The sequence below is a fragment of the Plasmodium gonderi genome (assembly GCF_002157705.1).
Source record: "Plasmodium gonderi DNA, contig: Chr12, whole genome shotgun sequence".
In the NCBI taxonomy this organism is placed as follows: domain Eukaryota; phylum Apicomplexa; class Aconoidasida; order Haemosporida; family Plasmodiidae; genus Plasmodium; species Plasmodium gonderi.
Window position 1 is genome coordinate 107398 of NW_021628937.1, and position 16162 is coordinate 123559.

At 19.1% G+C, this 16162-nt stretch overlaps 1 protein-coding gene across 1 annotated transcript; it reads left to right on the top strand.

Annotated features, from left to right (window-relative positions):
• Positions 1 to 9617: 9617 nt before the first annotated feature.
• Positions 9618 to 10964, top strand: PGO_120140 (variable surface protein; the record flags this gene model as incomplete). The annotated part of the gene is made up of 3 exons (XM_028688811.1): positions 9618 to 9644; positions 9922 to 10674; positions 10797 to 10964. 3 exons carry the CDS (start codon positions 9618 to 9620, stop codon positions 10962 to 10964), a joined length of 948 nt encoding a protein of 315 aa, XP_028544612.1.
• Positions 10965 to 16162: the final 5198 nt, after the last annotated feature.

A 16162-nucleotide genomic window follows, 5' to 3' on the forward strand; every position in this document is an offset into this window, starting at 1 on the left:
CATTCAATTAAAAATTCTTTTCCTTCCCTGTATTGCCTTTGATTAAAACCTAGAGAAGTGCAATAGGTACTATAATGATCTGCCCTATCATGGATAAATTCATGTGAATTAGTAATATCCTTTATAAGGCTTTTACAAACTTCCTAATCAGAAATAAGAACAATAAATAAAAATATTATAATAATGACATTGAAGTACTCATGAAATGCATAAAAAAAGTAATTATATATATTATCACTTGCTAATTTAGTAATTTAATATTTATATATTTAAATGTCTTACTATAACCATTAAAAATATTCATTGATTAATGCTAAGTGTGTATAGCTTCGTTTTTTACGTATAGAATTAATTATTTGTTTATTATGGATTACTATTTATGTAAATTATTCATATTTTATATATTAGATTATATTTATTTTTATTTCATTTTTCTTTATATTTAGGTTTAGAAAATCATTATAAAACCTTATTTTAAATGATATGTAAGCGCTATTTTTACGAGAGGAATATTAATTATAAATAATATAATGTTTCACATGATTCTTCTTACGTATATGGATTATTTATTTTAAATAATTAAATAACAATAAATACATATATGACACCCTTTAATTTTATGTATGTAACATTTTATATTTTCTTATTATTCACATTAGAATATTCCAGGACTTATATCATATATATAAATTTTCTTTAGAATAAACATTATAATATTTGAATTATTCCTATAGTTCTTTTGTGATACTAATGTTTTCTCATTAATTTTTTTTAGTATAATATAAATATCACACAAAATAAATATTCAATTGCAAAATATTTATTTTAATTTATGCGGAAATTTTATGTTCTTTCTTAATTTATCATATAAAATACAGTGACAAAATGTGATTTGTTATTCATTCTTTTGTGAATTATAAGGAATAAAAATATATTTTCAAAATGTATTTAATGATATTTTTGAAAAGTAAATAACTAATTCAATAGAATAAATCTTTTATTTTATATATATTATAATGTATATTTAAACATTTTTTTTTTGATACATACAAGTGTATCACAAGGAATTACTTTTATCCTTGTTCCTTTTTTTTATTACTTGAATATTTTATTATAAATAAATAGGTGTAATTATAATAAATAAGGAGATATAAAAAAAAAAATAATAAAAAAATAAAATAGGTGATATTATAGGTCTAGAAGAAGTAATAGATGAAATTTTTTTATTTTTTCTGTGATAAAATATTAAAAGAAGTAAATTTATAATATCCTAAAATTAACATATATTTTTCGTTAAGTTATTTATTTTGATAATAATTTATAATATTTGAATATATACATTGTATGATGCTATATTTATGCATATTTTATATGCATTATATATATAGATGATCATTATATATTGTTTGTCTTACATATACTTCTTAAGGCTATTATATCATCATTCCAAAATAAAGCACATATCATTATCTAAAATATGCTCATATGTATATATTAAAATTGAATAAATTTATATAAACACTATTAGAATATCTTATTAGTTTCTGTCATATTCTCATGTTATGCTCATTGAAATATTTGAAAATTTCCACGTAGTTTTTCCATTTAAAATGTAATTCACAAAAATAAAGATAATTCATAGTATAAAAATTCTTTTATTTTTCGAATACTGTAAAATAATTTCTAAAAATCATACACTATAACATAAATGACATGAAATAAATTATGAAAAATAATTATTAAATGCTGAATTCATGCATGTACTCAAACTTTTAGATATATATATATCATATAATTACATCCATTTGTTTCAAGTATTTAAGGTGAATAAAATACAATAAAAAAAACCATGTGATAAAACTTTACAACATATGTTAATATATTCCATATAATCCTATGTACAGAATGACTACATAATTATATATAAATAATAATAATGCATTTTTTATTTATTAACGCTCATAGAAAATTTAGTTTTCTCAGAAATACTTTTCCTAATATTTTTTTTTATTCAAATATATATATCTATTATACTTTGATAAGTTATGTTAAAATATATTTATCTCATCATAAATAAAATAAAAAAATTTATTTATTTGAACATATGGTATCAGTGTAATATTTTATTTTTTTTTTTATAATATAAAAATTTATTATAAAAAAAAAGAGAAGTATTTTTTTTAATACATTAAACATATAAATTATAATGGGTTAAGAGTAATAACGTGTTCACAGAGGTACATCTATATTTCTTATTATAATCGTATTATATATTTCCATATTTGAAAACTAAATAAATATATTCTATGAACAATGATATTTAAAAATTTTCAGTATTTTATAATTTCCTTTATTAACTCCATTTACTGGTATATTCACGAAGGATCAGGAGGAATATTGTTATGCTGTAGAATGTCGATATGGAAGACTTCACATTTAGTGATTCGAATTCCTTTAAAAACATTTTTGTATTAATATAGCAATTAAATATCCTCTTAGTTTATATGCTTGATATTTTCCTTTTAAATGTCTTAGCCTCCATTTACCTAGTATATTTAATGGAATGATCCCTAAGCATATAGAACGATGTTGTAAATATTTTGGTTAAAGTCTAATATATGAATAAAAAGAAATATATAATAACTGTTGGCATGAAGAATTATGTTACGATAAACTGTTAGAAAAATTAAGAGGTTAAATTTATTTATAGAACCCTGATATATGTATAGAATTAATTATATATCATAATGAAAATTAATTTCTATTATATTATATATTGATTAACTATACGACAATGTTTACTGATTTAAGCGTCATAAATGTAGTTGTTATTACAATAGAAAACCTCACGAAAATTATATTTTAAAATTTGAAAAACGTTAATATTGTAAATGTAGTACTTCTAAATATTTTTTTTTAAAGATTTAATGGATAATATATTGCTGATGTAAGAAATAAGCCTTTTTGTATTATTTTTTCAACACAAACAAGTTCATACACTAAGAGGGAAATACATCAAGGAAAAAAATATATTCTCAAACAAAGATAATGTAAAAGGAAGAAACAATAAAATAAACAATCACAGGAGTAACTACAAGCATGACTATTTTGTAATATTTTTTAATACTGATGAATTTGTTAATTTTTTATATGTTTATAAATTAATTTCATGAGTAAAATTTATTTTATATGATAATATATGATAAAATTATGAAAATATGATATGGAAAAAGTATACTATACATAAATATATCATACTATTTCATTAATTTAGTGTGCTTTTTGCGGCTAAGTTTTACTACCAATGGTAAGTAATCCAAGAAAATGGAAAAAAAAAAAAAAATGGTCATCTAAATTTAGTGGTTTTATATAATGGAACATCATAACATTTGATAAATGAAAGGTGTAAAATAGTACATATGAAAATGGATCACTAATAATAATGCGTATAACTGAAATTAATGAATTCATCTTTCTTTCCCTCAGTATGTGTATATAATTAAAAAACTCGATTTTTGTTACACAAATAAAAAAATAATAAAATGAAATAAAAACAAGATAGAATAAAAATACCTCTCTAACACATTATTTTCTTAAACTAATTAATACAGATTCTTTATAATATAGTAATTTTGTTTATGAATCAATACATAAATTTAAATTATTATAAATATTTATGTAATATAAAAATCTGAAATTTTAATATATCTAAAAAAATATGTATTCTGACCAAATTCACACGTGGAATAATTCTTTCCTAAGAAAATTTTATTTTTGCAAGAATTAAATAAATTTTTTTCTAAACTATATAGATTTTTTCTGTACTACATTTATCATTTTCATAAACCTATATAAAGCATATATTATATGATTATGATCAGCATAATTATGATAAAAATATACATATTATAAGAGCGCTCACAATAATAAAAGCATAAATACAAATTATAACTTACACATAATTATTCTTTTTTCATTAATGCAACAGTTTATATATTCTTATTATTGTACTAGGGTATATTCGAATATAATCTTTCGTATTATTGATTAAATGTAAAATTAATTGATATAATTCACAAAAAAGAAAATATGTATAATCGTAACTAAAATGCTAAATGTAAATTCCTACTTGAAATTATTTACTATGGATATAATAATTTAATTTTATTTTTAGATTATTCAATTACTTTTTGATCTAATTCTGCTTTATTGTGTGTTTGCATTATTAGGCACAATGAATAATATGATAATATATATATGGAATCATCAAATGTATACTATCAAAAGGAAATAAATCTAATTTTTATATTAAATATGTACATGTGTAGAAATAATAATATGTGAATAATTTTGATATCATACTTCATAACATAATTATATAAATGCATTATATACCTATATTTTTAATGAAGAAATTACAGTACATATTCTTACATGTGTTGCACTATATTATTATGTATGTGATTATCATATTAAAAGATATATTACAATAAGTCATTAAAACATTAATAGTATTTTGTTTATATATTATTTAAGCAAACTACTATTATTAAATATATTAAGCTTCTATTTTTTTTATTATAGCATAAAAAAACTATTAAACTATGAAAAATTAGGATTATATAAGCAAACATTTTACTTTTGTAAAGAAAAATATCATTAATATTATATTTAGCACGATATAACATTTTTTCCTTTTCCAAATAATATATATGCATTTCCCATTTACGCATTATAATTATTATAAAAATATATAACATATTATATGCAAACATGTTATTACTAATAAATATTTAGCAGTATTAAAATTAATTATATTGCGAATCTATGATATTTTTATGTTAATATTGTAATTATAAAATTTTGGATCATTTCATTTATTGGGATTACTTATATTTTTAAATAAAATTGGCATTTTCTGCTCATTAATTTTATAACATTATTTAATTATTCTAAATAAGTACATGTTATAGATAATAAAAGAAGTATTGTATGCTTTGTCCTATTATAACAGAAATAACAATCCTATAATATATGTACTTCATGCTTTTTTTAATTTATATAAAAATGTGGGCAGTCATATATGTTTAACACACTATTAGGTTTTTTAGTTTATATTTATAGATTTATTCATTCAATATAATAAAATTATAGAAGAAATAAAGATAATGATCATGTTTACTGAAATATGGACTGTGATGATGCAGATGAATTTAAATTATAATTATATTATTTTCAATGTTAAAAAAAAAATCTCTCCAATTTATGCTTTATTTATAAATATATGTGGAAATTCTGACAATACTTTAAACAATTATGAATGAGAGTAGTTGTACTACTGGCTATATATTCGTTATAACGATATGATAAAAGAAGTTGAATGCATCAATAAATTTTATTATGAATTGAAAAATGTGTATAATGATTAATTTGTAAAAATGAAGAATATGTATTATTATGATGTAGAATTTACAATGATAGAATTTGAAAATCTCAAAGATATATATGATATTAGCTTTAATCATAGTAATATAAGAGATTGTAAGTTCTATAAAGTACATCAGTGTAATTTTTCAATTGAACACGCTGACATGTATAAGCTCCTTATGTTTTCATATGAACCAACATATGATAAGAATATATTTGATGTATTAAAAAATATTAGAAGCTAATTTTATGAAAAAGTGTTATATATAACTTTAGAAATTAAAATATCCGAATTGTTATCACATTTATGTTCTAATATTGTAGTTCCCATTACACATATAATTGTTATATTATTATTAATATACTTTTTTTGTAGTATTAATATATCATTATTTATGATATTATATGTATATATATATTTATACCATAAGTTAATTCTTCTAAAACATTTCAAAATATCGACTTATAATTAATAATTTTTTTTTAAATTATTAATGAGGTCATGATAATTGGTTCATATTTTAGACGTACAACATTAATGGAAATATGTGGAAACGATAATGTAGATGAGGAAAAAAATATATTGGAAGAATCCAAAATATATAACAATATATCTAGAAATAAAAGTTATAATATTTTACAAAATTCCTCCTATTTTTTCACTTTAACTTACAAGTAAAAGAAATTCCTTTATTAAAATAATGTTCAAATGACTGCAGGGCAAGCATTCGAATAAGATTACTGTAAAAATACTCACATAAATGTGAAATAATCGGTACAATATATAAAAAAATTGCTAACTTGAATATCTTCCTATTGTACCACAATGCTTGTAAAAAAGAAACGTAATAATATGAACATATATTTTATTTGTTATATGTGTAAATAGTAATTAAAAATACATTGTATAATATTATGGAACATATCATATTCTTATGTTGTCTTTTTTATGCATAAAGTTTTTTAAGTTATAAAAGTGATTGTAATAAATAAAATTGTAATTTTCTACATAGAATAATACTAAAATATATATAATATAAATATATAGAAACAATCAATGAACATAATACGAATTATTTATATTTATAAAATACTATTTAACTACTTAATATATTTAAAAAAATGTTTCTATATATTTATGCACTTATTAATAATGATTTTTTAATTATATTTTCTTGATAATTACAAACGTATGATTTAATTGTCCATATATTATACCTTTCTACATTTATGTCATTACAATATCATATTATAATACATGTTATATTTCTATTTGGATGTATATAAAATAATACAATATTTATTTTTTACGTTTATATTTCATTTAACTCTATTTAATAGTTATATGTATCTTCTCTTTTTTTTTTTTTTAGATAATATTTAATATTTTTTAATTTATATAACTCTTGTCTAAATTATATTAAGGATACATGAAGCTTAAATAAAAATGTATAACTTTATTACATTAAAATTGTGTCCAATATATTTATACTATATTATATATATATCTAAATCTGATGAATAATATTTTTATCACATAATACCTATTTATCATATCACTTGATTTTACTATATACATTATTTTGTATATATTCGTAAAAATTAGAGAACTATATTATTCATATTAAATACATCCTGTATACATTAATATAAGTAGGTAATAATATACTCTTCATTAATGCGAAATATAAATATTATTTGAAAATATTAAATGAATCCACAGTTTAATTATTTATACAACAAATAAGGTATATGATAGTATAGCATTTCTATAATATACAATATATTAAATTATATAATTATAAACTTTATGAATGATTATAAATAAAAATAAATTTTTAACTAAAGGAAAAATATAGATTTACTGAATTTATATTTTTACCATTATAATCATACAAAAATAATAAAAGTATATTAGAAATATTTTTTAATTTACATATTTAATTTCATATATGTACATTCTACCTCATTTAATGATAATACGATGGCCTTTATGTTTTTGCAATAAAATATTAAAATATGATTAATTTAAAATCTATTTGCGTAAAACGTTATAATAAAAAAATATATATTATTTAAAATGTATAATCAAAATTCCTAAGTGTATCAATAAATAATATTTTTTATCTAAAATAATATGAAAAAAATTAATACTAAAAATAATGAATAGAACATTATGCATTAGACAGATTATATAATACTAATTCAGTATAATAATTTTATTAAGAATATATGCATAAATTTTAATTCACATTCATAGAAATTACTATGTTTAGTATGAAAAAAATGCATATATATAGTAACAATGATAAACTTATTAAAGACATTTCAGCTGTCACCTTTATACATCTTTAAATAAATTATAAGAGAGGAATATATGTATCATAAATGATAAAGCATAGATTTGATTATTATTTAAAATATATTTCAAAATACATATAAAACCAATATTCATGCAAAAATTTCGCATGCTTGTTAATACATACAACAAAATATTTCACTTCAATAACCTAAAAACATTATTCGCATATTGAATAATAAAGGATGTATAAGGTTCTATCTTCGTTAATACAAATTATGATGCACTTTTATTAATATTTATATAAAATTTCTCTAAAAATATTTATATACCTTTGGCATAAAGTTTTAATTATTACACATTTATTCTACAGTATATTACAGCATATAAAAAGATATAAATAAATATGATAATAATATTATTTACAAATATATTAATAAATATAACATTTAATCATCATAATTCATATGCTTATTATGTGAAGAACATTGATATTGCTTCTTTCAATAGTAAATGTATGTAATATACAGAGGATAGTAGCATATTATTTACATTACAAAGATTTAAAAGTCTAATTATAGTAATGAATACGTTAAATAAAAGAAAAAAATGGTATAACCATATTAATATATAATGTACTTTCAAAAATACTATTTTCTTAAATTTGAAATAAATTTTATATATATAATTGAATTTTGATAAATGAAACGTTAACGTATATATAAACTAATATAATTCCTATTAAATGATGATTTCATCTCTAATATAAAAACCAGATAATATTATGTATTTTAATGAAAGGATAAATTGAAATATTAATTTTCACATATAATTATATACAATTAAAGATTTATATATATATAGTTAGCATAGTTTAATATAAAAATTAGAAATATATATTTAATGATAATATGCAAATAAAATTTTAACCTAAGTGACAAATAAATGAATAAAAAAAGAAAATTAAATTAATTAATTTAAATAATAATTTATTTTCAAATAATTCAATATAAAAAAAACTGAATTGGATTATATAAAATCTTATTATTAATAAATGTTTTCTAGTAATATATCAAAGTTAATATATATAAAAATTACATGAAATACAACTCACATATTTTAATAATGCGACATTTACGTGATTATTAAATAAATTTAGATAAAATTGCATTAAATGTTTATTTTCAATAATACTTCATAAATGATGTATATATTTTAATAATATTCAATTATTAATATTAAAATAATACAATTAATAAAAAAATAATATATATTTTTAAATAGTGACAATAGAATAAAAAATTATTATTTTATTAAACAAAAAATTATGCAATATTTAAATATATAGACAATATATGTATTATAAAGACATATATATATAAATATAAATGATTTATAAATATGGAAATAAAATGATAAAAAATTATAATTCAAAAGAAACATACATATTAAATAAAAGAAATACCATAAAAAATAATTATAGGTTTATAAATAAAAAATAAATCATTAAAAAAAAAAAAACCTTATCAAAAAAATGAAATTATGTACTAAATCTCCTGAGCTAAAATCTTTATTCTAATATCCTAAGCTTAAGGATTGCCTAATGAACAATTTCTTATAAGTTTCTTTTAATTAAATACATTATTATGAAGGATAAAATGAAAAAAAAAAATAATATACATATATAATACATCAGCCCAAAATTGTACGTTAAAACTTTTTATTAACGTAATTTTTATTATAAAATCTTTTATATTACATTTTAGTAAGTAATGCTTATTTTTTTTCCAAATTATATATTCAAATGTTTGATGCATTTATTAATATAACTATGAATATATATTTTATGTCACAAATAAATTGTAGCATATCTTATATTTTATAATATTAAATGCACACTGGTGTAAATTACATTTTGGTGTTAAGCATATAATTAAATAAATACATATGAAAATTCTGTTCATATGAAGTGTGTTTATTTTTAAAAATTATTACTATATATTTTTTATATTTTATCCTTTCGCTTTGTTGATCTATAAGGTTTCATAATATTATATGATATGGAAGGTGTTGTAGGTTTTAATTAGTGATATTCACATATTTGTTTAATTCTTCATCTTTTTATTTTTTTTAAATATGATGAAATTATTTTCAGTATTATATTTTTTACATCATTATTATTTTTTTATCTTTAGTTTGAAAACTTAGATTCGCACTTTTCTAAATACAGAGCTATTATGTATGATGATGATAATAGTAATCCTCGTATATACAATGATGAATGTCAATTCATGCAAAAAGAAAAAAATGAAGATGAACAATTAAATTATATAAATAATAAATGTTTCAATTGGCTTCCATATTTAAATTCTTTGCGCTTTGAGATTATACAGACAAATCTTATAAAAGGATTACAATATATGTATTATTGGATATATACGGATAGTTCCACGCATGGAATAAGTAAAGAACAACTCAAAGAACTTTATAGAAAATTAATAAAAAAATACCATGGTACTAGTTTTGGCAAAGCAGCTAAGAGACCTCTTTTTCCGGAAGATAATGAAGGAGAGGAATGGGAAAAACTCATAGATATATGTGATTTGCATAATAAGTATAATCAATTAAAGAAATCTTTATCTGAACCTTCTAAAGGAAAAGAAAAATGCAATTATGCCAATGATTGTTCTCATATATATATGAAGTACATAAATAAATGTGAATCAAATCGTGATAGCTATTTTTGCAGTGCATTTAAAAATATTCGAACTGAATTTAAGGAATTAATGTTAATTCATGGTTGTGATAATATTAAACCTCAAAATGTACCGTTATTGAATCTTCAAAAGGAAGTTATTATTTCATCTAGAATTAATAGATCAGCTACCATTATAATAACGATTCTTGTAATGTTTCTAATCCCATTTTTTCTATTTGTTATATACAGGGTTAATTAGAAAATTTCGACATATTTTTATATTGTAAAATCATTTTTCTAAATAAATATAAAAAAAAAATTATTATACAAATATTGGAAATCTATACACAATTTTTTTTTATTACGAATTAGTTCACCCCATATAATTCATATATAAACTGTCGAATGAGGGAATTAATAAATAAGTGGAATAATATGAACAAAAAGTGGAACATATTGAAGCCTTCAGAAATGTACAATGACGCTTCAAGAAGTAATAGATATAATCTACTACACCATTCGGAATATTTTTATAATTAATACATAATTTGAAGGAAATAACATATCTTAAAAAACGGAAAGAAAAATATAGCTAAATTAAGCGGAGAATTATTTTATTAAATGAATACCAAAAGAACAAAATAATTCATAATCTATAATCAAGGAAAAATATATATTAAATTCTCAATATTATAAGATAGAAATTCATAAATATTGCATTATATTACCATAAATATTGAAAAATAAAACTACGAAAAAATATTGTATGTAGGTCGTTTTAATAAATAGAGCTTTACATGAATAAAATATTTTTATAATAATTTAGTATTTTATATATAAAATAAGGAAATATATATAGTGTAATATAACATAAATTATTCTAATATGATATTGTAATAATAATTGAATACAATTCATACAAATTCATTCTAACTATATCAACACGAAGTGTTTCATTTGTCCTTACGATTAATTCAGCAATATGTGGAATTTTGTTATACAGAAGTTTATCTGTATATACCAGAACAAAAACTACAAAATATTACTTATTGTTTACGTTTTTTCTTCTCATTTTATTTAGTTATTTTGTTACATTATATATATTTTTTTTTGTTTTAATTGATATCAATAATTTTTACAATATAAAAAATACCATTATAAATTTCACTGTATTATCATCAACAGGGAAGAAATTGAAATACATACATATATTTATATAAGATATTATTAATTGTCAAATAGATTGATATATATTCACTGAATCTGTAAATCATTAAATTGCATTATTTTTCATGTATAACACAAATATTCATTAAATTAGCTTAATGTAACATTCTCTAATATAAAATATATTTTCTAATATGCTTTTTAATAAAAATCTTTTTTTTTTTTTTGCAAAAGCATAATTAGCGGAAGCACGATATTTCGATTTACTTTTTATTACATTTTTTTTTTTCGTTAATTTTTTTATTATGTTAACTATATTATCGCTTCCTAGGATAATATTGTTTTAATACCCTACGTCATTATTCAAAATGACAAACTTTATTTGGATTTATATAATCAATATATCTTCGTTCCTAATTTTATATTATTTTTTGCTTTTCTATTTAACGTGAACAACATTTTGTTTAAAAATTTATATTACATTTAATATTTATTATTATTAATTTTGATAATCTACAAACAAACACATGCCGATAATAATTACAACAAGTGAAACATATTTATAATTTATGACAGTATTTATTAATCTATAATATTAATACACATTCACTTCTAATGTGTGATGCTTGCATTTTTGTTTTATTGTTACAACTACATTTCATAATTTTTTTTCTTTTTAACTCATAACACCGACTGCTCATGTAACTGAACTAGAACCTAGATTCATATAAATCTTCTAAAAAAGAGAAAATGTGTCTTAATGATGTAAATATAGAAAATATTATTATGAGGGATGATTTTCTGTAATAGGATTTCCCCTTGTTTTAATCTAAGGAATCGAACACACACTAAAATTTTAATAGGTTTTCTTGTAAAAATATATTTTGACTTTATATTAATTTGATTTTATTCTTATTTTATAAAATGTTGATCACATGTAAGGAGGCCAATGTATAAAAAGAAAAAATACATAATCATTTTATAAATATTAATATAACATAAGTAAGTTATATATACTAAGAAAATATTTAAATATTTATATATTATTTTTTGTTTGCACGAAGAAAATGCTTAAGAATAATTTTGCTTCTACTAATGATGCAATTATAAAAACATGATAAAAGTAATAATAATTTTATATATAATAGTATGTTTCTATATTACTGGGAAGATCATTTTCTGTTTCTCTTGACTGATTTATTAAAATAGCCTAAATATGTTATATGGCTTGTTAGACTGAAGTTGAGTGCTAATTTAATATGTAAAATGCTATCAAACTCATCGTTTGGGGTTCCTATACACTTAAATTCTTAACATAATTTGTACTTTATTTCTCGTATAAGATCTTAGAAATGGTTAGAACAACATTTGAGATATATGTTAAATCATAAATAAATTGGCGATTACAAGGAATTCAACAATTTCATTTTAAGAGTAAAATCTATATCCATAATAATACATCATATATATTGGTTCAATGTGAATGTCATAATTTAAATACGTTCCATAATTGTTCTTTATGTCAATTATTTCTTTAGATATATTTATAATTTTCATAAATATCATGTTGACCTTTCTCCTTTTCATATCGTTCCCGTTAATCTAATTCATATCATCGGAATTGTTTCAAATTTGGATGAATTTTAATTAACATGGATAATGTATTAAAAAATTTATCACTAACAAATTTACTTTCTGCTTCATGCCTGTTATAATACTTTTCCCCTATATTATCATGAAACATGTGTTCGACGCAATAGCTTACATTTTTACGTATTTTGTTCAGTTCTTCATATAATTTGTTTAAATATATTGATGTTTTGACGCAAAGTAAATAATACATATCATCACGCCCTTCCTGGTAATAGACCTAAATATTTTCAATATTTAAAAATAAAACATTACCTATTTCCTTATATTTTAGATGCACAAATGAATACGGTAATTAGTCATTATGTTATGTAGGAAAACATTAAAATAATTTATATTTATATACTTTCCCTTAGGAAATAATTTCTTTTTCTTTGAGTAGTGTATATAACATTAAATTAATTATCTATTTACAAATGTCTTATAAAAATTTTTAACTACGATCATTTAACTTTACATAAAAATACTACCATAAATTAAAACATTATAAAATATAAAATAATATAATGTTTTTTTCATATCATTCTTATATACCTGTGAAAAGTTAGCATATTTTTTATTAATATATCTTTTTGTTCTTTGTATAATTTTAAAAAAAATAAATAAATTATTAGCAACTGAGACTTAATGTGTTTCAGATCAAGCTGCATAAGTGCTAGAAATATAAAATGGAAAATTTGGATTATATTTATTTTTATTAAAAAAATAACAATATTATAATCCTCACAGAATGTAACATTGTGCTGAATTTTATTATTTTGTAAATTTTTAATAAGTTATATACATACTGTATATCAATTAATAATTCACCAAAAAAATAAAAATAATTCTTAATCATCATAAGTGTAAAGAGCTATATATTATAGAAAATTTATTTCACGATTCTTTTTTTTTTCCCATTTAAATTTTGACTCTATGTAAATGATATTTTTCACAATAAGACTATTTTTATTTAGGAGTTTATATGATGAATATTTTCTTCAGGTAGAAGGAGTTTTAATTATGTACACTATTTTTTCATAAACTAATATTAGTAGAATCTATGCTTTTACGTTTTTAAATATATATAATCCATATTCTTATAATCTCAGTTGAATTTCTCTGAAATCAATAATTCTTCATAAGATTATAGGATAAATATAACGAGAAATTAATTACTATTAATTTATGCTTCTTACTTTAAAACATATGAAGATATTTAGAAGGAAAAAAAATTAGTAACAATATATTTATAAATAGTATATAACGAATTAAAGAGAAGAAAAATTATTAATATAAATTATTTCAAATCTAGTAATATAAAAATTAGCAGAACAAAATTATTTTTAGACATGAACTACTTTTTTCTCATATTTTTCCTTTTATGCAAAATATCATTATATTTTTTAAAAATGTTGTTCTTTTTTATTTATTATTTTAGTACTGTAAATTTTAATTTTTTTTTAAAAATATAATTGGTTAATAATAGGAAAAAATTATAAAAATAATTAATTACAATGCTATTTATTGAAATTAATTGTGGATTGTATTAATGAACTGTTAATTTATTCAAATGTTTTGACGTATATCTAAAATGTAATAAATCATGTGTTGAAGCAATAATGTATTTTCATTGAAGAAATAAAATATATAATTAAGAAGCTATTTTTCGTAAAACAACATCACATATATACATTAATAAAAACTAGAAATATTCACTTTTTTATAGATCAGATATATCAACTTATATTAATTATTATATAGACATTTGAGTAGTAAATAATTTTAGAACTATAAAACAAATTTATCAAAATTACATATGTTGTTTATTCTTTAACATAAGAAACTTCGTGCAATTTAACATATATAATCATGATACAACAATGTTACATGGATAAATACTTAAAAATTATTGCGAAAAATAAATGAATCTATATTATTAGATTTTCATACTAGCCATATAGGAAAAAATAAAATTAAAACTTTCTAAATTATCAGGATTTAGCAAATATTTCATACACTTTAGAGTGTATAAATTTATTCAAAATATAGAATATGTTTCAGATAAAATAACGGCATATGTATAAATACTCATTACAATATGACAAAATATTTTTTTAAATATTATAAAATGTATATTTATAAAAAAAGTGTTAATGCATTATAGACTATTTGATTTTATAATAAAAAACATATACATAAAATATATACCCACATTAAAAAATTATAAACCATTTATTTTTAGAATACACTGCTGTATATTTTAATTATATTTTTATTTAAAAGGAAAAAAAAACTAATATATTATATAATTAATCTTATAAACGCAGCACTATTGAAATAATGAAAACGTATATAAATAATTTTCAAATACCAAGTAGATAATTACATATAAATTATTAAGTAGAAGTAAAAATATATCTATTAATAATATAAAATTTAAATAATATTAAGTTTGTAAAATAATATAGAAAATATTTTTATATAAAAATTATATTCATGTACTACGTACTATAATTAAAATAACTTAGACAATACATATATAAGTAAAATACATGTAAATAATGTGTCAAGTAAAATAAAGAGGAATGATATATTCTATACAATATAAATCAATTATAATTATAATAATTTTGTCCATTTTTCACTTAAAATATATTTAGTAGAAAAAATGTCATAGTTTTGTAAGAACACAATAAGTATATCCAATATTTTCTTAACTATATAATAGATATGAATATAATAATATATTTAATTCTCATTATATGCCTTATACTATATGCTCTGGCATAAATAATAAACATAAACCCTAAACCTTTTCTTATAATTATTTATTAACTTACATAACTAAAATATGTTTTAAACATAGAATTTTTAAAAAAAAATTTTAAATAAATTCATTTTATTCTTATTTTATTTATTTTAATAATTTTACAAACGTT